A 23,765-nucleotide genomic window follows, 5' to 3' on the forward strand; every position below is an offset into this window, starting at 1 on the left:
TTCGAGCCAGTGCCTGAGGATAAGCACTTTACATCTTTTGGGCATGGTAATAGTGAAGGGTTTTTGTGTGACCCCATTGGATGCTTTGAATCCTGCTCATGATCTCAATTGGCCAAAGGCCACAGAACATTCTGGAAAGTCCAGTGCAAATGGGATAAAAACACATTCCTAGAAGCCACCCTTTTCAGTCACACTTGTAGCAGAGAACTGTGCGGCAAATGAAGAAGATCCACCTTTACCTGTGAGACCCTCCTTCATGGAAGAGAGTCAGGCCTTCATCGGAGTGAAGGAGATTCCAACCCCCAGCTCAAACATGTGGATCATTTGTGGGCAATATTTCTTCTCAGACGGTTGCAACTAGATAGGTAGTAAATATTGTGGGGATTTGGGAAATGCTCACATGGTGGTTTTAGTAAGGAACATTTTTTTTAAATACAACTGTGCTGAACTACAAACTGAATTATATATTTTTTGTCTACCTCACCAACAAGAGCACTTAGGTAAAGTGTTTTTAATACATAAATTGATCGAAGTGTCAAAAGCGTATGCATAGGAACCTCGATTATCCGAATATCAAATTATCCAAAGAAGATCTTAAGGTTTTTTTTAAAGATTTTTAAGATTTTTTTAAGATACAGTATGAAAACAGGCTCTTCGGCCCAACAAGTTCATACTGACCCTCCAAAGAGTAACCCACCCCCCCTCTGACTAATGCTCCTAACAACTATAAACAATTTAGCACGGCCAATTCACCTGACCTGCACATCTTTGGACTGTGGAAGGAATCCGGAGGAAACCTCTGTAGACACGGGGAGAATGTGCAAACTCCACACAGACATTCGCCCAAGGCTGGAATCGAACCTGGGGCCCTGGCACTATGAGGCAGCAGTACTAGCCACTGAGCCACCATGCCACCCCAAGAAAGGTCCTAATAGAAACATTACATCAAAGACGTATTTCTAACACCGTTCGTGTCTTTTGTTTACAATGACTAAAAGTGAACTTGGCTTACTGAAATGCTGCCGAGAACAATCATGAACATCGATGGGAGCCCAGGCGCCGTCTCCAAATGACTGCCCTCCCGCCCTCCCTCTCTCTCCCAACCCTTTCCCTGGAGTTGTACATAGGTGTGTACCCTGAACACCCCCCCTCACCACCCCCCCACCTTCCCCAGATAATCTCTCTAACATTGTCCTGTTAAGGGCAGAGGTGGAACTTGATAAAAAGTTGTGTGCATGTGTGCGCGCGCACGCACTATTTGGAGATTCACCCTCCCAAAGTCAGCAGTGTCTTACTGTTGATGTCTAGTCCGTCTGCTCTGGAGAGGGGGATGGGTCAGATGGGGTGGGGCTGAATGTGGGTGGGGGCGGATGGGGGTGTGGTTGGACAAGGTTGGGGGGGGGGGGCAGATGGGGGGGGGGGGAGAACCCGGGGGCAGGGACTCACGCATGCTGTGCTTGTCTCCTGAACGGGGAGCAGACATACCAAGTACTCCCTGTATCAATTCCGTTGAACTGATGGGGCTGAGCAGGGTGGGAGCGGAGATGGGGTGAGGCTTGAGCAATGCTGCAAGTCCTTTACACACAAATGTGTGTCTGCTCAGAAATGAACCCTGAGACAGAGAGGGGGAGCAAGGCAGGCAGAGAGAGGAAAAAGGAACCTTCAGAAAACTCCGAGCACCAGAGGAGATGCATTGGATTGATTAACCGTTTAATCAATTATCCGAACGAAGTAATGTATGCCCATCTTGTTCGGATAAGCGAGGTTCCTCTTTCCAGTTCCTCTTGTCTAGCATATTATAGTTTGTGTTTTTTCTTTTCTTCAATAAATGTCCATGTTGGTTATGAAAAGCCTGCTTCATCTTCAGTGATTGTCTTTCATGTCAAACAAAAATAAAACTTATGGTCTACAAGCCAAGTCTCACTCTGGCATCTGACTTGTTCAGTAATACAATCATGGCAATATTAAGTGATGTGAAGTTCAAGCACTAAAGGGGAAAAAAGCAAATCTAAAACTTACTGCATTTTGCACCCAGATTTCAGTGACTCAAAGTGAAAATGCTTGTTCACTGTCTGTATTGTGGGATTTAATTCTTCATAGTCTTGATATAAATAGAAAGCTAATCATAGAATAATTGGCATCTTGGAAGTAAAGTGTAATTCATAGGATATATGTATCCTGGCTAGACCACCATTTATTATAGATGAGTCAACCACATTGCTTTGGAGATTTTAAAAATTAAATTCAAATTTTAACCATTGTCATGATAAGATTTGAACTGTTGTCCCCAGGACATTAACTTGGATTTCTGGTCCAGTGACATTACCACACTGGGCCACTAATATGCTTCCTTTAGTTATACATCCTCTTTGCAGTTGAATTGCAGCAACCAGGTTGTACTCATTACCTCCTGAACTAATCAGTTTTTCTCCAATAGAGGTTGTTTATGCCTGCCTGATTTGTTAAAAATATTTAATTTGCTTTCTTAATGTACTTTATTTTCCTAACACAACATATGCCACTTAAATAATAGTTGCAGATCTCGCCTGATTTTTAGAATGATATTGGCACTTAAAAATCTGCATTCACCAAACTCACATCTGTTCACTCTGGATGAAATGTGTACTGTACTTCAATTTTGCTTGTCTCACTGTGAAAGCAATTTGAACGAGAATAGATTTTTTTCTTTCTCCTTCAGAGGAACTTTGTGAACAACCCATCAGGGCCTCAGTGGACTCACTAGATTGTCTACCTTGCAGGGTCTCTGACTTCCACATCTGAATTCATGATGTGCGCTTCTGGTTGAAATAAAATTGAGTTTAGAAAGAGTGTGTAGAGCTTGATTGCTGACATTTATTCACCACCTGATACAATCTGTGTTGGTGCTGAGCATATTACAGTGAGTCTCAATGCATCCAGATTAGACTATTCAAGCAGTAGCTATGGTTTTAGCATAAAATGGTCTCCAGATTGCACGCAGTAATGGGCAACTGAAAGTAAAGATGGACAGAATAATCTCTTTAAAGACAAAGCACATTGTTAGATTGCCAGGTGCAGATTGATTCTGTGCCACAAGCAAGGAATTTTCTCTGTGACCTTGGATTGCTCAAACTAGAGTTTAGAAGATTGTTTGTTTTACTCAATGTGAAATATTACGCAGACCAGATAACTGTATTACAATTGATTAATCTTTAATGGAGGATAACATTGATAATATCATAGCAACAAGAAACAAGGGTAAGCCACTTGTTCATTTGAGTCTGCTCTGCTATTTAATAAAATCAGGATTGATCTGATTTAACCTGAGCTGTCCATTCCTGCATATCTTCCATCTCTTTGGTAATCATGAATCTGTCAGCCTGTGCCTTAAAAATATTTGAAGATTCTGCATTTCCCTTGCCTTTTGAGGAAGAGAATTCCAAAGACTCTGTCAGTGAACACCGAATTTTCTAGACAAGAATTATTGGCAGTGGTGGAAAATGTCAGTCCAGTTATGAGCTATTGGTCCCATTTTCCACAACAATGTGAAAATGTTACAATTTGTTTACTTGACTGCTTCACAGCGTGTTATATGAATTACATTTGGTGGAATAAATATCTACTTTTGAGCTTTTACTGTCACTTGGTTTTGTGGAATTTAAGACTCACTGAGTGTGATATTATGGAATTGGTGCAGATGAACAGAGATATTTTATGCCAGCAGTAACCAAGGACCAAAAAAATGCCGCTCCTGGCCAGCTTTGATTACTGCCTGCAACTGATGAGAATAACTCCCCAGCTTGTGAGTGGGAGCTGATATTTAACTGACAGATGGCTATAGTGGTGTTCAATAAGACAGTTCCTGGTATTCTGGTAAGTAGTAATGGTAATAATCATGGTCATGAAATGCAATGGGTAAGGTCCAGAGCAGAGAAGGTCCAAGGTTTCCTTGGGAGGGAATGAAGATCAGACCTGCTCCTCCTGGTCTAGGAGGAAAGTAAATAATCCTATCTGAGCCTTTTCTATTCCATCTACCCACTATGGCGAGACTGCCCAAACTCAAAAGCCTGAATACACACAATGACAATATTCAATGCTGAATGATGACCATATGGATTGAGTATGGGTAGTAAATGCTACTTGTGGACCTACATTCCAAGTAAAGGAGTTGATGTTTTCACAAGATAGCTATTGCAAGTGTACCCACAGGCTATTCACTTTCCATGTCTAGACTCAGGGACATATTTTTTAAGGTGAGAGGAGAAAGGTTTAAAAAAAGACATGAGGAACAGTGTTTTTTTGCACAGTGTTTCACATGTAGAATGAACATCTGGAGGCAGTGATGGCTGCAGGTACAGTTCTAATGTTTAAGAGACATTTAGATAAATACATAAATAAGAAATATTTGGAGAGATATGAGCCAAACACAGGCAGGTTGTACTAGTTCAGTTTGAGGTTATGTTTCAGTGCTGAACCTTTTTCTGCCCTCATCTGATATCTGTAAATAATTCCAACTTTCGGAGCTAGATAGTGAAGTCAGTGTGACTAAGGATGCAGGGAGCAGATAATAAATGCAAAGGGACTGATGGTCTGAGGTGATTTGTTTTAATGCAAGAAGTATAGTAGGTAAGGTGGATGAACTTAGAGCTTGGATTAATACCTGGGCGCACAATGTTATTGCTATTACTGATACTTGATTGAGGGAAGGGCAGGATTGGCAGCTGAACATCTCAGGATATTGATGCTTCAGGCAGGATAGAGTGGGAGGTAAAAGGGGTGGAGGAGTTGCATTACTGGTCAAAGAAAATATCACAGCTGTGCTGAAAGGAGGCACTATGGAAGACTCGAGTGGTGAGGCAATATGGGCAGAGCTCAGAAATAGGAAGGATACGGTAACAATGTTAGGGCTGTACTACAGGCCTCCCAACAGTGAACATGAGACAGAGATGCAAATCTGTAAACAGATCATGGAAAGATGTAGAAGCAACAGGATGGTGGTGATAAAAGATTTTAATTTTCCTGACATTGACTGGGATTTACTTAGTGTTAGAGGTCTAGATGGAGCTGAATTTGTAAGGAGCATCCTGGAGGGTTTTCTAGAGTAAATAGTCCAACTCAGGAAGGGGCCATACTGGATCTGGTGTTGGGGAATAAGCCCGGCCAGATGTTGATGTATCAGTAGGGGATTACTTTGGGAATAGTGGTCACAATTCCATAGGTTTTAGAATACTCATGGACAAAGATAAGAGTGGTCCTAAAGGAAGAGTGCTATATTGGGAGAAGGCCAACTATATCAAAATTCGGTAGGAGCTGGGGAATGTAGGTTGGGAGCAGCTGTTTGAAGGTAAATCCATATTCGATATGTGGGAGGCTTTTAAGGAGAGGTTGATTAGAGTTCAGGAGAGGTATGTTCCTGTGTAAATGAAGGATTGAAATGGCAAAGTTAGGGAACCATGGATGACAGGTTAAATTATGAGACTAGCTAAGAGGAAAAATGATGCATACGTAAGGTCTAAGCTACTGAAGATAGAAAGTTTTCGAAGAATATCAGGAATGTAAGACCAATCTGAAATGAGGAATTAAGAGGGCTAAAAGGGGTCATGAACTATCTTTAGCAAACAGGATTAAGGAAAATCCCAGAGCCTTTTTTTGGGATTTGCCTTAAGGAGCAAGAGGGCAACACAAGAAAGGCTTGGCCTACTCAAGGACAAAGGAGGAAAGTTATGCGTGGACTCAGAGAAAATGGGTGAGATTCTTAATGATTACTTTGCATCGGTATTCACCGAGGAGAGGGACATGATGGATGTTGAGGTTAGGGATAGATCTTTGAGTACTCTAGGTCAAGTCGTCATAAGGAGGGAGGAAGTTTTGGGTATTCTAAAAGGCATTAAGGTGGACAAGTCCCCAGATCTGGATGGGATCTACCCCAAGTTACTGAGGTAAGTGAGAGAGGAAATAGCTGGGGCTTTAACAGATATCCTTGCAGCATCCTTGAACACTGTTGAGGTCCCAGAGGACTGGAGAATTGCTAATGTTGTCCCCTTGTTTAAGAAGAGTAGCAGGGATACTCCAGGTAATTATAGACTGGTGAGCCTGACCTCAGTGGTAGGGAAGCTATTGGAGAAGATACTGAGGGGTCGGATCTATTCCCATTTGGAAGAAAATGGGCTTATCAGTCATAGGCAACATGGTTTTGTATGGGTAAGGTCATGTCTTACAAAGCTAATAGAATTCTTTGAGGAGGTGACAAAGTTGAATGATGGGGGATAGGCTGTAGATGTCATATAGATGGACCTTAGTAAGGCGTTTGATAAGGTTCCCCATGGAAGGCTGCTTGAGAAGGTGAAGTCGCATGGAGTCCAGGGTATTCTAGCTAGATGGATAGCGAACTGGCTGGGCAACAGGAGACAGAGAGTAGTAGTGGAAGAGAGATTCTCAAAATGGAGACCTGTGACCAGTGGTGTTCCACAGGGATCTGTGCTGGGACCACTGTTTTTTGTGATATATATAAATGATTTGGAGGAAGGTATTGGTTGCCTGATTAGCAAGTTTGCAGGTGACACCTAGATTAGTGGAGTAGCAGATAGTGAAGGGACTGTCAGAAAATGCAGCAGAATACAGGTAGATTGGAGAAATGGGCAGAGAAATGGCAGATAGAGTTCAATCCGGGCAAATACGAGGTGATTCATTTTGGAAGATCAAATTCAAGAACCAACTATACAGTAAATGGAAAAGATCTGGGGAAAATTGATGTACAGAGAGATCTGGGTGTTCAGGTCCATTGTTCCCTGAAGGTGGCAATGCAGGTTGGTAAAGTGGTCAAGATGGCATATGGCATGCTTTCCTTCATTGATCGGGGTATTGAGTACAAGAGTTGGCAGGTCATGTTACAGTTGTATAGGACTTTGGTTCGACCGTATTTGGAATATTGCGTACAGATCTGGTTGCCACATTACCAAAAGGGTGTGGAGGCTTTGGAGAGGCTGCAGAGGAGGTTCACCAGGATATTGCCTGGTATGGTGGGTGCTAGCTATGAAGAGAGGTTGAATAGATTAAGATTATTTTCATTAGAAAGACAGAGGTTGAGGGGGGACCTGATGAGGTCTACAAAATCATGAGAGGTATAGATAGGGTGGATAGCAAGAAGCTTTTTGCCAGAGTGCAGAACTCAATTACAAGAGGTCATGAGTTCAAAGTGAAAGGAGAGAAGTTTAGGGGAGATATGCATCATTTAAGATGTATCTGGACAGATACATGAATGGGCAGGGAGCAAAGGGATACAGATCTTTAGAAAATAGGCGGCAGGTTTAGATAGAGGAGCTGGATCGGCACAGGCGTGGAGGGCCGAAGGGCCTGTTCCTGTGCTGTAAATATTTTCTAGGTGTTGGATAGCAGGTAGGAATGCTTTGTTTTCCTTTGGTCACCCATGAGTACTGAAGAAAATTTTAGCACTTCCATACCATTACGATCAGCAAACCTGTGAACAAACCAACAGACACATTTTTGATCAAGTGGACTGATCGCACTGAGGCAATGCACTCACTGAATATTTCATTTTTAATGACTTTGAATGAATATCATTGAGGAAAAAAGATAACTTCCGCTTTGACTGTTGCAGCTCACTGATGCGACAACAGAACTGAACAGGGATCAGTATCAAAGTCAAAATGAAGAAAGGGGACTTGAGACATCAATACCACCAAACTCTGACTATAACCAGGAAGCCCTGCTGATCTTGGAAGAAGAGTAGGCAAGCTGTCAAATCATGAGCAAAGGTGAGCAGTACACTTCCTCAATACAAAGCCGAGGAGCTGAACAGTGACTGGTGATTGCAACAATACAATACAATGTAAACAGAACTTGTTGTTGTGTATGAATAAAATACAGGTTAACAGTGTGTATCATTTATGCACAGTAGCAACCTTTGCTAATGTGACAAAAACCAAAATAGCTGAAGAAACTCAGCAGGTCTGGCAACATCTGTGGGGACAAAGCAGAGTCAATGTTTCGGGTCCAGTGACCCTTCTTGAAGGAAAAGACACTGCCTGAGGTCCTTCTGCTGAAGTTAAATAGTGTGTTCAGTTATCAGACTCTCCTGGTACCTCAATTTTACGTATATATAGTATTGCAATAGTAAGAAATGCCTTGGATTTATTTGTTTGGTTCGTCAAACTCCAATATTTGTTTGTTTTCTCCATATGCTACTGTATAGAACCAAACTACTTTAGTGACTATGTATATATATTTAATGAATAAAGTATCTTTTTGAAATTAAAAAAAGCTTTATCTCTAAGGAAATGTCACTGCACCTGAAATGATAATTCTGCTTTCTCTTCATAGATGCTGTCAGACCTGCTGAGTTTCTTCAGCTATTTCTATTTTTGGTTCAGATTTCTTGCATCTTAGCAGTACTTTGTGTTAGATAATATCATATTATGTGTTATATTGTGCATTTATTGGGGTCTGCCCTTTGACATAATGCATGTCCTATAAAATGCCTTGAGAATTCAGCCCAAGACCTACCAATTAGCTAAGCTAAACTACAGCCCTACTTCACAAATGACATTAAAGGTTTAATCATCTGCTTTTATTTAGATTATGTAACACACACCTATTATGCTACAATGGAGAGTGTATTGGGGTGATTATTATTATCACTAGTCTCTTAGGAACTTATTGAACTTATATCTTGATTCTTTCATTTTCTGCTCTTCACTCTAGTTAAATAGCCACTTTGTATTAGCATAAGCCGTGTCCATCGGTCTCTCGAACCCACCATCTGAAGGGTTTCTCCCAACACTTTAACTTCCCCTAATCCCCATCCCTTCTCCCCACTCACCCTAGTGATAGGCAGGAGAAGGTCTGAGGATGAAAATGTTAAAAATGGGGAAATGGCAATCATCTGTCACACAGCACACTTTTTAAAGTGGTGGATAAATGGCACATTGAATAAGCTATTAGCCACCTGATTGAAAATATCTTACTGTTTTGCACTCTGAAATGCCAGGAAATTTGGCATGTAAAAACCAGAGGCTGCTGGCTCTAAAAGATGCATGTTTAAGCATTCCTTGTGAGAATGAAAGGCATTCAAAGTTCTACATTAATTTAGTTCATTAAGATCTCATGACCTCACCTCTTATTGGATCTTTGGACAGTTTTGACTTGATCTGCACTGTACTAACCTCCCTGTAAATATTCTGTAATGACAGCAAAACAAGGGCAGAGTCTTATTGATGCCCCAGCTGCCAGCTAGGTATCCAGGTACAGAACTGTGCTGCTTCTCAACGAAAAGGCCTGCAAACCACAAGCCAGTCTAACAGTGGTGAGGGCATTGGTAGGCCTTCTGCTCAAATTGAGGCCCCCAGGTACTTGCTCAACCTCTTGTGGCATCTTGTTCAGGCAACAGGCTTTACATTAGAGTGCAGAATACCTGAGATTTCAAAGAGAAGCTATTATTCACAAGTGTCACCTAGTTGCAGAACTTTGAGGATGGAAAACTAAGCAGGCATTTTTTTACCAACTCTTTAAAATGAATTAACCATTACAATAACTTATTGGACAGGATCAAATATAGTGTTCGAATGTAAATAGGAAGCCCTTTGAGAAAATAAAGGAAATACTTATCAGGAGTTCTAGCTCTTTGCAAACCTACACTTTTTAAAAATCACTCATGGGATGTGAGCTTCGCTAGCTAGGCTAACATTTACAGTCCATTCCTAGTTGCTCTCGAGATGGTGGTGAGCTATCTCTTGAACCACTGCAGTCCATTTAGTATAGGTATGGCCATAATGCAGCGAGGGAGGGAGTTTCATGATTTTGACCCAGTGACAGTGAACGAACAGCAATATATTTCAAAGTGAGTGGCTCGGAAGGCATCTTGCAGGTTGTGTTCACATGTATCTACTGCCCTTGTTCTTTGCGATAGAAGTGGTTGGGGACTTGGAAAGTGCTGATGAAAGAGGCTTGGTGAATTTCTGCAGAACATGTTAGAGGTTGTACACACTGCTGCCACTGTCAGTTAAGGAGGAAATGAATGTTTGTGGATTTAGACAATAGATATAAGACATAGAAGCAGAAATTAAGCCGTTCTGTCCATCAAGTCTACTCTGTCATTCAATCATGGCTGATAAGTTTCTTGACACCATTCACCCCCTTTCTCCCCATAACCTTTGATCCCCTTGACAATCAAAAACCTGTCTATTCCTGTCTTAAATATACTCAATGACCTGGCTTCCATAGCACTTCACATTACTGACTGTTCTCCCCACTCAGAAAATAGTCAATATCTCGATTCTTCCTATCAAAGAGCATGGTAAACTAGGGCAAGTCACTATGGTTTCATCAAAGGGAGGCCATGCTTGACAAATCTGTTAGAATTCTTTGAGGAGGTAATGAGCAGGTTTGACGAAGGAGAGCAAATATTTGGACTTCCAGAAGGCCTTTGACTAGGTGTCACACAGGAGGCTGCTGAGTATGATAAGAGTCCAAGGTGTTTGAGGCAAAATACTCACCATGGATAGAAGATTAGTTGTCTGGCAGAAGGCAGAGAGTGGGGATATCAGGATGGCAGCCAATGACTAGTGGTTTTCCGCAAGGATCAGTGTTGGGACCTCAACCTTTCACACTTTTCGACGTTGTCTTCCATCTGCCACTTTTTTGCCCACTCACCTAACCTGTCTCAATCCTTCTGCAGCCTCCCCATCTGAAATCCATATTTTCCCCCAACCATCTTTGAATTACCTGTAAACTTAGCCAGAATACCCTCAGTTCCTTCATCTAGATCATTAATGTATAAAGTGAAAAGTTGAGTTTTTCTAGCACCTTCTCCTTGGTGATGGCCACCTCTGTCCCTGACTCTCTTGCATATTTGGAATGTTATTCGTGTCTTCCACTGTGAAGATGACATACAAAGTATTTGTTCAGTTCCCCTGCCACTTCTTTGTTCCCGACCCAACCTCCACTCCCGGCACCTTCCCTTGCAACCGCAGGAGGTGCAACACTTGCGCCCACACCTCCCCCCTCACTTCTCTCCAAGGCCCCAAAGGAAACTTCCATATCCGCCACAGATTCACCTGCACCTCCACCCACATCATCTACTGCATCCGCTGCAGCCGGTGTGGCCTCCTCTATATTGGGGAGACAGGCCGCCTACTTGCGGAGCGATTCAGAGAGCACCTCTGGGCCACCCGGACGAACCAACCCAACCACCCTGTAGCACAGCATTTCAACTCCCCCTCCCACTCCACCGAGGATATGCAGGTCATTGGACTCATCCACCGCCAAACCACAACAACGCGACGGTCGGAGGAGGAGCGTCTTATCTTCCGTCTGGGAACCCTCCAACCACAGGGGATGAACTTGGACTTCACCAGTTTCTTCATCCCCCCTCCCCCCACCTTGTCTCAGCCGAATCCCTCCAGCCCGGCACCGCCTTCCTGACCTGCAGTCTTCTTCTTGACCTCTCCGCCTCCATCCTACTCCGACCTATCACCCTCACCTTGACCTCTTTCCACCGATCACATTTCCAACGCCCCTCCTCCAAGTCCCTCCTCCCTACCTTTTATCTTCTCCTGCTGAACACTCTCTGCTCATTCCTGAAGAAGGGCCTGTGCCCGAAACGTCGAATCTCCTGTTCCCTGGATGCTGCCTGACCTGCTGTGCTGTTCCAGCAATAAAGTTTCAACTACTTCTCCAGCAGCCCAATGTCCACATTTGCTTCTCTTTTGATCTTTAAATATCTAAAGAAACTCTTGCAATCTTCTTTTATATCACTGGCTAGTTTACCCTTCTATTTAATCTTTTCCCTCCTTATTTCTTTTCTCATTGTCCTCTATAAATCTTTGTAGGCTTTCCAATCTTCTGACTTCCCACTGCCCTATGCTGCATTATATGCTTTCTCTTTTGCTTTTATGCTGTCCCTGACTTCCCTTGTTAGCCATGGTTGCCTTGTCCTCCTTGTACCATGTTTGTTTTCCCCTCAGGATGAATTTTTGCTGTGTCTTCCAAATTACTCCCAGAAACTCCTGCCATTGCTGTTCCACTGTTTTTCCTGCTAGGCTCCTCTCCCAGTCAATTCTGGTAGTTCCTCCCTCATACCTCTTTGTTCCTTTATTTAGTTGTAATACTGTTCTATCTGATTCCACCTTTTCCCTCTGAAATTGCAGAGTAAATTCTATCATGTTATGGTCACTGCCTCCTAAGAGATCCTTCACCTTAAGCTCCTGTATCAAGTCTGTTCACTATACATCACTAAATCCAGAATTGGCTGTCACGTAGTGGGCTCTACCACAAGCTGCTCCAAAAGGTCTACTCATTGATGTTCCACAAATTCCCTTTCTTGCAATCCACTGTCAGCCTGATTTTCCCAGTCCATTTGCATTTCGAAATCCCTGGGTTGGATTTATTCTGCTTTTAGTGTACACAACATATCTGGGCAATTTTCCACATTGTTGTATTGAATCCAAAGTCATAGCTGTGCTAAAACAACTTAGCTAAGGGTGCAGCAGTTTTATGGCACACGGCTTCAGTACTATTGCCAGAATGTTGTCAGTCCCCTTAGCCTTTGCTGTATCCACTGCATCCAGCCTTTTCTTGATATCAAGTGAAGTGACATGAAGTGGCTAAAAACTGGCATCAATGATGCTGGGATCTTTCAATGTAGATCGAGATGGATCATGCACCTGATACTTTTGCACTAAATGTTGAGGGATATTTGTGGAGCCGCCTCCTCCAGTGGGTTGTTAAATTGCCCACCACCATTCATGACTATATGTGACAGGTCTACAGAGATTAGACCTGATCCCATGATTGTGAAATTGCTTGGCCCTGTCTGTTGCTTTCTACTTACTTTGTTTGGCATGGATGTAGTCCTGTTTTGTAGCTTCAACAGATTGACACTTTTTATTTTTAGGTATGCCCTTCTTTGCTTTATTGTGCAACCAACAATAGTAGCAGCTAATGCATTTTTAGTTGTACAAGGGTGGTGCTTTTCCAAATCCAGCAAGGCAGCAAACTAAATATCCATTTCTTTAACCAGCCAACTATGTCACCATGTTGTTAACAGAAACAGAGCAAAGATGATTTGGAATTGAGAAAGAAGCACTAGCAGTTACATGAGCACGCAAAACCCAGGATTCAAATTTACTATTCAGACAGACCATGAGCTCTTGATACCATTGTTGGAGTATGAAATGTCAACAAAAGTATAGAGTTTGATTAAGACTAGTTAGGTATGGCGCTATGGTATTTATTTCTGTGAAACTGAGTGTTTGGGGCAAGATACAGGGGTATGTGAAAGTTGACTCTAAATACTGATTTTAAGGCGAGATGGAAATTACAGGTTTAATACTCTATGGTAAATAAGACATGCAAGTAATGATGTCTGAGATCACATGATAGACTCTGAAGAGACACTGTTGTATAGACATTATGCTAAGTTTGACTGGAAGTAATTCCTAGAACATTGAATAAACAATAATCTCAAAGTTTTTAAATTCCAACAACCTCTCTCAAAGTGATGTAGAGCGTCCAACTTCTTGACAGTCTTGGTGAGGCATTGCCTCATGGAGATGGCCTCTTAATTGATCATCTCTCAGAGGTAGCTTTCTCACTTCATTCATGGGTATTACCTATCCTTAACTTCCCTGAGAGGATGATGACGAATTTGCCTTCAATCACTGAGGTCCATTTGGTGTAAGTACATCCACAATGTTTTTAGGCAAGGAATTACAGGACTTTAATCTAGTGACACTGAAGAAACAGTGATGTATTTCCAAGTCAGGATGGTGAGTGGCTTGGAGGAGAACTTGCTGGTGTGGTGTTCCAATATATCTGCAGTCCTTGTCTTTTTAGATGGAAGTGATTGTGAGCTTGATAGGTATTGTCTAAGGAGCCTCAGTAAACTTCTGCAGTGCACCTTGAAAATGATGCACACTGCAGATATTGTTTATTAGTGTGGAATGAGTGAACGTTATAGGTATGGTATCAATTAAGCACAATAATTTGTTTTAATGCTTTGTCGTAGATGGTGTCAAGCTTCTTGAGTGTTCTTGGCTGCCTCCTCTAAAATATCCTTTGGGGTTTTTCTGCTAGCATTTCTGGGTTCCTGAATTGATATTTCATCCAGCGGTAGGATTTAGAACCCTGTAATTCCAGCTTCATTTGCCTTCATTCCAGATTCATTCTTGAATCTATATGCAGGTGTTTAACTCTAAACTATGAATCACAACAGGATACACAAAGTATGCTTTAAAGCATTAAAAATAGAATTGCTTGGGAAGGGATTAAAATAATCTTTACCAGAAATTGGTTTTTAATTGTCAGATTTTAAGACATGGCAGAGTTTTGAGTAAATGAACTGAGAGAGCTTCAGGATGTGATTGTATAGATTATTTCATCCAGATTCCTGTTCATTTAACAAGCATCTGAAGGCTTATTCAGAATGGAGCAAGCATTAACCAGGTATTGCATGTTTTTTATGCTTCAGCCAACATTTTGGAAGACTAGCAGTGACTTAAAATTCCAGCAGGAATTTCCCACACATTGCGAAAGTGTTTTTAAAATTATGGGTTTTCATATATTTGGCTGGATATGACTGCTATTAGAGGATATTGCCTGAATCTGAAAGCAGAATTTACAGTTAGATTAGATTAGATTCCCTCCAGTATGGAAACAGGCCCTTCGGCCCAACAAGTCCACACTGACCCTCTGAAGGGTAACCCACACACACCCACTTTCCTCTGACTAGGGCATATAACACTGTGGGCAATTTAGCATGGCCAATTCACCTAACCTGCACATCTTTGGACTGTGGGAGGAAATCCACGCAGATACGGGGAGAATCTCAAAACAGTCGCCCAAGTCTGGAATCGAACCTGGGACCCTGGTGCTGTGAGTTGTATGTTTTGAAAGGTTAAAATTCCTCAATGCATTTCTTGGAAATTGCTCTATTAATTACCTTGCTTTCAAACAATTTCCTTCATAGCTGAGCTATCATAGATAATGGAATCATTTTCAAGCCTCGCTTCTCCAATGGAAATAGAAGATTGAACAATCATTTAAAATTGTTTCAGTGAGATCGTGTACTCTGAAGCATTAACATTTTAAAGAGATACTGTTCATGCTATTATACTGTGTTTGAATTAATCTCTGAATCCTGGTACCATGGGACAATTCTCAGATTTAACCAGGACAAACTTGGCTGATTGCCTGACTGTCAAAACTCCTGTGCAAATCCTGGGTGGTGCAATAGTGTGTGGTGGCTGGATGAGGTGGAGTAAGGCAATGAGAGGAAAAGTGCTCAGAGGTGTGTTGTGGCACTGTGAGTACTGTGCGTTGGTGAGGGAATGCATTTCCTCTCATCATGAAGCTAAAATAAACACTTGCCTTTTATTGATGAAGCCACTACAATCGCTTACAAAAAACTGAAACCGACCATGAACCCCCAATTTGCAGAGGGATCCTTCAACTGTGGCCTCAGTCTCTGCCTCTCTAGAAGTTGTGTGCTGTGTCCCATGAGAAGGAAAGGCATAGAGCTATGAATGGGAGAAATGTTTTTTGTGGAGAAGTGGGAAGGGCAAGAGGGTGACTCTGACACAAGGGAATGAAAGGCAATTGAATGAGGGTAAGAACGTGTGCTGGTTATTCACTAGAGATATGAGGAGATGCCTGGACTGAGATAATTTACCTACAGGGTGTGTTGGTGTGAGGAGTGTGCAGATCAGTGCTAAGAAAGTCAGAGTATAGGGTTTGATATTGAACACTGACAATTCCTTTTAAGGTGCTTGACCCTGTTTGGACACTTGCTCCCAAGTTGATGGCTTCCTCCCACAGCTTGGATAACATCCCAAGTTGACTCATAACCCCTCCTATGAGCCTGACCTGAACCCCACAAATGACTTCCTCCCAGAGTCTAGAAAGTATTCCCCCCTACACTCCCACATTGTCATCAACATTCCTGTTGCTACAGTTTTACCAACTCTCCTTGCCTAACTCCCACAGTTTCGCTCACCTCTTCTACCTCCCACAACTTTGCCAGCAACCCTCTCTTGCCCCACTCATGATGTCTCACCTGCAACCCATTTCTCCCAGACCTCAGCTCCCATCTATCAAGGGAGGTTATGGGCCAGTGGGCTGCAAGCAAATTTGTTCCTTGCCCGTAGGAAATAGACTGAAGGAAAAGTACATTTAAAATTCAGTGTTGACACTGCGAAATATTAAGCAGTAAAGAGAGGAAAAATGAAGTGATTGAAACTGATACTATTCACTTTTGAAGGTGAAAGTATTTTCTGTTTCTTGCGAAAGTGGTTACATAACTGTACTAATCAATTTGAGTCCCAGTGTAGATGTGAGGATTCTGCATATAGTGACTGGGTGCAATCTGTAGTATAGGTGAAACAGATCACATACTGATGATATGTTTGAACACTGTTCAATTGCTATCAACATGCCTTATACCTGCTATTCACTAATACAGAACAGCTGCTGATATTGCCTTGGTTATGTAGCAAAGGGTTGACAATATAAAGTGGATTCACTATCAGAAGTTGAATGCTAATTTTCATTAAGTCAAGCTCTTCCTGAAACAACGTTGGGCGAATTTCAGTGAAAGTTTCCTTTCCACAAATGAGTTTATCATTTGCATCAGTTCTCCCACTGTTGGAAGTGCAACCATTCAGATGAGCTGAGACTCTGTGCATCCTCAAGTTAATGGAATGGATGCCACCACACAATTTAAAGAAGAACCAGAACATTTTTCCCAGTGGCGATTCATCCTTCTATTGACATCAGTTCAAACAGATTATTGCTAATTTACCACATGACTGTTTGTGGAGTCTTGCTGTGCTCAGATTGGAAGCTGTTGGCCACATTATGTGTGCATGGCAGAATGATGGTTCAGTGGTTAGCACTGCTGCCTCACAGCGCCAGGGACCCAGGTTCGATTCTCACCTCGGGCGACTAGCTGTGTGGAGTTTGCAAATTCACCCCCTTTGTGCGTGGGTTTCCTCCTGGTGCTCCAGTTTCCTCCCATGTTCCAAAAGATGTGCAGGCTAGATGAATTGGCCATGCTAAATTGCCCATAGTGTTAGGTGCATTAGTCAGAGGGAAATGAGTCTAGGTGGGTTACTCTTCGGAGGGTCGGTGTGGACTTGTTGGGCTGAAGGCCCTGTTTCCACACTGTAGGGAATCTAATCTAATCTTATTATGACTGCCTACACTTCAGAAAAATTTCATTTTGGCCATAGCATTCTGAGATGGTTTGAGATATGCTGTACATTAACATCGAAAGGTCGACAGCTATTCTTTTTCAAGAACATTAAGGAATTTGTTATTATAATTAGGATTAAGGAGAAGTCTAAAATTTGTTATACGTATATCAAGAGGAAGAGGATAATCAGAGAAAGAATAGTGCTGATTAGGGGCCAAGGGGATAATCTGTGCTTGAAGCCAGAGGCAATTGAAAGGGCATCAAATGAGTACTTCCTGTCTCTCCTCACTTTGGAGAAGGAAGGTGTAGGTACAGAATTCAGGAAGAGGAACTGTGAAGTTCTTTAACAGTTTGACAGAGGAGTGAGATGGTAGAGGTTTTGTCAGGCTTAAAAGTCAATAAAACTCCAGACCTGGATGAGTTGTATCCTAGGCTGCTGTAGGAGATGAAGAAGGAAGTTAATTTGGCTCTGACCTAAATTTTTAATTCCTCTCAGGGGACGTGACGAAGTACGGGAGGATAGCTGTTGTGGTTCCATTTTTCAAGAAGAGTGGTAGGGATAAAACAGGAATAACAGACCCATCAATTTCATGTCAGTGGTAGGGAAGCGACTGGAGAAAATGCTGAAGAAAATAATTCATCTCCACTTGGGGAGGCAACGTTTGATCAGGTTAGTCAGCATGGTTTTGTCAGGGGGAGGTTGGTATGAACAAATTTGATTTAAATTTTCAAGGAGGTGATGAGGCATGTACATAGGGGTAGCCTAGTTGATGCAGTTTATATGAGTCTGTTAGTTCAGTTGGCTGGTGTGCAATGCTGACTGATGCCAAAGACATGGGTTCAATTCCCATACTAGCTAAAGTTGCCATAAAGCACCCTCCTTCTCAACCATGCCTCAACCACGCCTGAACCACACTGACCCTCTGATTAAACCAATGAGAGAATGGTGCTATGCCGCTGCGATTATGATGGCTTAAAAAAAAAGTCATTCAGCAAAGCTTTTGACAAGGTTCAAGATCAGATGTGAGAATACACCAGGTTATAGTCCAACCGGTTGATGCAAAGATTCTGGATTAGTGGTGCTGGAAGAGCACAGCAGTTCAGGCAACATCCAAGGAGCAGCGAAATCGACGTTTCGGGCAAAAGCCCTTCATCAGAAATAAAGGCAGTGAGCCAGAAGCGTGGAGAGATAAGCTAGAGGAGGGTGGGGGTGGGGAGAAAGTAGAATAGAGTACAATGGGTGAGTAGGGGAGGGGATGAAGGTGATAGGTCAGAGAGGAGAGGGTGGAGTGGATAGGTGGAAAAGGAGATAGGCAGGTAGGACAAGTCCGGACAAGTCATGGGGACAGTGCTGAGCTGGAAGTTTGGAACTAGGGTGAGGTGGGGGAAGGGGAAATGAGGAAACTGTTGAAGTCCTGGGGTTGAAGTGTTCCGAGGCGGAAGATGAGGCGTTCTTCCTCCAGGCATCTGGTGGTGAGGGAGGCCCAAGACCTCCATGTCCTCGGCAGAGTGGGAGGGGGAGTTGAAATGTTGGGCCACGGGGCGGTTTGGTTGATTGGTGCGGGTGTCCCGGAGATGTTCCCTAAAGCGCTCTACTAGGAGGCGCCCAGTCTCCCCAATGCAGAGGAGACCACATCGGGAGCAACGGATACAATAAATGATATTAGTGGATGTGCAGGTAAAACTTTGGATGTGGAAGGCTCCTTTAGGGCCTTGGATAGAGGTGAGGCAGGAGGTGTGGGCTCAGGGCAAGGTGCCAGGATGAGAGGGTGGGTTGTAGGGGGGCGTGGACCTGACCAGGTAGTCACGGAGGGAACGGTCTTTGCGGAAGGTGGAAAGGGGTGGGGAGGGAAATATATCCCTGGTGGTGGGGTCTTTTTGGAGGTGGCGGAAATGTCGGCGGATGATTTGGTTTATGCAAAGGTTGTTAGGGTAGAAGGTGAGCACCGAGGGCATTCTGTCCTTGTTATGGTTGGAGGGGTGGGGTCTGAGGGCAGAGGTGCGGGATGTGGACGAGATGCGTTGGAGGGCATCTTTAAGCAGATACGACGGAGGCGGAGGAATTGGGAATACAGGATGGCATTTTTGCAAGAGGTAGGGTGGGAAGAGGTGTAATTCAGGTAGTTGTGGGAGTCGGGTTTGTAAAAAATGTCAGTGTCAAGTCGGTCGTCATTAATGGAGATGGAGAGGTCCAGGAAGGGGAGGGAGGTGTCAGAGATGGTCCAGGTAAATTTAAGGTCAGGGTGGAATGTGTTGGTGAAGTTGATGAATTGCTCAACCTCCTCGTGGGAGCACGAGGTGGCGCCAATGCAGTCATCAATGTAGCGGAGGAAGAGGTGGGGAGTGGTGCCGGTGTAATTACGGAAGATCAACTGTTCTACGTAGCCAACAAAGAGACAGGCATAGCTGGGGCCCATACGTGTGCCCATGGCTACCCCTTTGGTCGAGAGGAAGTGGGAGGATTCGAAGGAGAAATTGTTAAGGGTGAGGATCAGTTCGGCCAAACAAATGAGAGTGTCGGTGGAAGGGTACTGTTGGGGACGTCTGGAGAGGAAAAAACGGAGGGCTTGGTGGCCCTGGTCATGGCAGATGGAGGTGTAGAGGGATTGGTTGATGCAAAGGTCAGGTGAAATGAGAGAGAAGGACACAGGCATAGAATTTATAGGCAGAGAGATCAATGGGAAGGGGGATAAAAATATCATAAAAACATTGTGAGTGGAGTGCCAACAGGCTGAATAATAGGCCTCTGCAGGTGATCAAGAGTGTCAGATGGTGTGAGTAAAGTGTTAACAGTTGAATAACGAGCAAAGGAATAACCTACAACCTGATTAAATGAGGCAGAGGGATAATTACAAAAAATTAAAAATAAAGTGGTGCTGGAGACAAATCAAATGACTAGAACAACATAGCTATAACCATAGTAATATGTCATCCAAAACTGTACAAACTAATTAAGGTGGAGAAATCATAACAATTTATCAGGGTGATGGTGTCAAAATAGATACAGATAAAGAACAGTGCGATGGGGTCACATGTAGCACAACATGAACCAAAGATCACAGTTGGAGCATTCTTCATGAATATGGAACTTGGCTATCAGTTTCTGCTCAGCGATCCTGTGTTGTTGTGTATCTCGAAGGCTGCTTACCTGAAGATCGGAGACTGAATGTCCTTGATTGCTGAAGAGTTCCCTGAGGAGGAGAGAACATTCCTGTTGTCAATTTTGAACAGTGTCCATTCATCCATTGTAGTATCTGCATGGTCCCACCAATGTACCACACCTTCAGACATCCTTGTCTACAGCATATGAGAAAGATAACGTTGGCCGAGTCACATGAGTATCTACTGTGTACTTGATGGGTGGTGTTCGCATCTGTGATAGTAATATCCATGTCTATGATCTGACATGTTTTGCAGCAGTTGCTGTTGCAGAGTTGTGTGGTGTTGTGGTCAATGTTGGCCTCAAGGCTGGGTAGTTTGCTGTGAATCTTGATCTGTTTAAGGTTGGATGGTTATTTGAAGGTGAGAAGTGGAGGTATGGGAATGATCTTGGTGAGTTGCTTGTCATTGGTGACATGTTGAAGGCTACAAAGCACATGGTGTAGTTCTCTGCTTTGGGGAAGTACTGGACGACAAAGGTTACTCTATAGGTCATATCCTGTATCTGTCTTCTGAGGACGTTGTTGTGGTTTTTCGTTGTAGCATATTGGAACTGGTGATCAATGAGTAGAGCATCATATTCCATTCTTATGAGGGCATCCTTCAAAATATTTAGGTATCTGTCGCGTTCCTCCTCATCCACATCTATCCCACCCAAACCCTGTCTATGCACTTGACTGATGAATTGAACAGTGAATTGATGAATTGATTCTCCTGCATGTTGAACCTCACTTGGATGTAGTGGGTGACAAAGGTACAGTGTGAAATGGATGAGTGATTTCAATGTCAGTTACTAAGATTAGCACTCTACTGACCAGGCTAACCTAAAGAACATAGCTGCCAGACTAAACTTGAGGCAGGTGGTCAGGGAACCACAAGAAGAGAAAAGGTACTTAATCTCATCCTCACCAATCTATCTGTCGCAGATGTGTCTGTCCACATAAGAATCCGAACAGTGACTACTGCGTAGTCCTTGTGAAAATAGAGTCCTGTCTTCACATCGAAGATACTCTACATTGTTTTATGTAACACTATTGCTGTGCTGAATGGGATAGATTTTTTTTACAGTTCTAGTTACTCCCAACTAGATATTCATAAAGTGCTGTGGGCCATTTGCAGAATTGTATTCAATCACGATGTACAACCTCACTGTTATGGCTATATCCCCCACTCTATCATTACCATCAAGTGTGGAGATCAACCCTGGTTCAATGAGGAGTGCAAGAGGGCATGCCAGAAACAGCACCGCGCAAACTGAAAATTAAAGTATCAATGGTGAAGCTACAACAAACTATGGTACTTGCTTGCCAAACAATATAAGGAGTATGCAGATGGCGTTAAGCAATCCCACAACCAATAGATCAGATCTAAACTTTGTAGATCGAGTCGAGAATGGTGCTGTGCAATTGTACAATTCACTGAAAAAGCAGAATCAACAAATAATTCCATCCTCAATGATGTGGGAAGTCCAGTGCTTTCATGACAGATGAGGCTGAAGAATTTGTAACAATGTCCAGTCAGAAGTGCCAATTTGAGTTCTTCAGCATCATGAGTGCCAGTCATGGCCAGTTTGATTCATTCTACATGATATCAGAAATGGCTGAAGGCACTGGGTACTTCAAAAGCCATGGGTCCTGACAGTATTCTGGCTTGTACTGAAGGCTTGTGCTCAAAACTAGCTATATCGCAAGACAAACTGCTCTAGTACAGTTATAAGACTGGTATCCACCTCGAAATATGGAAAATTGCCCAAGTATATCCACTACAAATAGTGGATAAGTCCAACCTACCCAATTACCATGTAGCAGTCTACTCTAATTCATTAGCATAATGACACAAGGTATTATTGTCAGTGCTATGAGCAGCATTTATTCAACGAATACCTGCTTGTTGACACTTAGCTTGGATCATGGTTGTAGCCTGACTTCATTACAGCCTCGGTCCAAACATGGACAAAATAAGCTGAACTCAGGGTAAGTGACAGTAACCATTATTGACACCAAGGGAGTGATTGACTGACAATAGCATCAAGGAGCCCAAGCAAAACCAGAAGTAATGGAATTCAGGGCAGTAGTGGGGGATTTGGGGGAGGTAGTGGGAAGGGAGCTCTCCACTGGTTAGAGTCATAGCGAACAAAAAAGAAGATGGTTATGGTTGTTAGAGGTCAGTCATCTCAGTTCCATGAATCACTGCTGTAGTTCCTCAGGGTAGATATTTTCAAACCAACCCATTCAGAGATGTTATAACAATCTGGAGCTGGTAGAACATGAATCTGAATCCTTGTTCAGAGGTAGAGATGCTACCATTGCACCATAAGAGAACTCACAGATAAGGATTAACTAGTGGATCTGGTAGATATTTGTCCTAGGCTCATCCATCTTCAGCTGCTTCATTAATTACCTTCCCTCATGGGTGCAAGCCTTCAGCCAATTTGATTCATTCTACATGATATCAAGAAATGACTTGAAGGCACTGAATGTTTCAAAAGCTGTGGGCCCTGACAACATTCTGACTTCAAGTTAGGAGTGGGGACATTTGGTGATGATTGATGATGTTCACCAATTGTTTATTGGTCAGAGTATTGAGTACAGGACTTGGGAGGTCATGTTGCAGCTGTACAGGACATTGGTTAGGCCACTGTTGGAATATTGCTTGCAATTCTGGTCTCCTTCCTATCAGGAAGATATTGTGAAAGGGTTCAGAAAAGATTTACAAGGATGTTGCCAGGGTTGGAGGAATTGAGCTATAGGGAGAGGTTGAATAGGTTAGGGATGTTTTCCCTGGAGTGTCGGAGGCTGAGGAGTGACCTCATAGAGATTTATAAAATCATGAGGGGCATAGATAGGATAAATAGACAAAGTCTTTTCCCTGGGTGGGGGAGTCCTGAACTAGAGGGAATAGGTATTTAGGGTAGGAGGGGAAAGATATAAAAGAGACCTAAGAGGCAACTTTTTTCACTGAGGCTAGTATGTGTATGGAATGAGCTACCAGAGGATGTGGCGGAGGTTAGTACAATTGCAATATTTAAGAAGCATTTGGATGGGTATATGAATAAGAAGGGTTTGGAGGAATATGAACCAGGTGCTAGCAGGTGGGACTAGATTGGATTGGGATCTCTGGTCGGCATGGATGAGTTGGACTGAAGGGTCTGTTTCTTTGCTGTATGTCTCTATGACTCTATGATTCCTAAAATACTGAAGCATTCCATGGCCAAATGCACTAAGGCCTGGACAACATTCAGGCTTGGACTAATAAGTGTCAGTAATAATCACACTACACAAGTGCCAGGAAATAACCAGCCTAAAAAGAATCTAACCTTTGCTGCTTGACATCCTGAGGTTACACTTAGCAGAAAGATCGCTTAATTAACTAATTAATTAAGCAATAATCTACATGTAACATAAATGGGATACATTTCATT

At 42.8% G+C, this 23,765-nt stretch overlaps 1 protein-coding gene across 9 annotated transcripts in view; it reads left to right on the forward strand.

Annotated features, from left to right (window-relative positions):
- The window catches only part of mlip (muscular LMNA-interacting protein), a 174,375-nt gene that overhangs the window by 145,918 nt on the left and 4,692 nt on the right, over positions 1–23,765 (forward strand). For all 9 annotated transcript variants that reach the window (XM_043679432.2, XM_043679408.2, XM_043679424.2 and 6 more), the window contains one exon: positions 7,598–7,754. In XM_043679432.2, the coding sequence (XP_043535367.1) occupies positions 7,598–7,729 (132 nt within the window). In that variant the 3' untranslated portion in view covers positions 7,730–7,754. The remainder of the gene's footprint in view (positions 1–7,597; positions 7,755–23,765) is intronic.

This window comes from Chiloscyllium plagiosum, unplaced genomic scaffold, assembly GCF_037043375.1.
Source record: "Chiloscyllium plagiosum isolate Xiang-an unplaced genomic scaffold, Cpla_swu_hap1 HiC_scaffold_3, whole genome shotgun sequence".
Classification (NCBI taxonomy): domain Eukaryota; kingdom Metazoa; phylum Chordata; class Chondrichthyes; order Orectolobiformes; family Hemiscylliidae; genus Chiloscyllium; species Chiloscyllium plagiosum.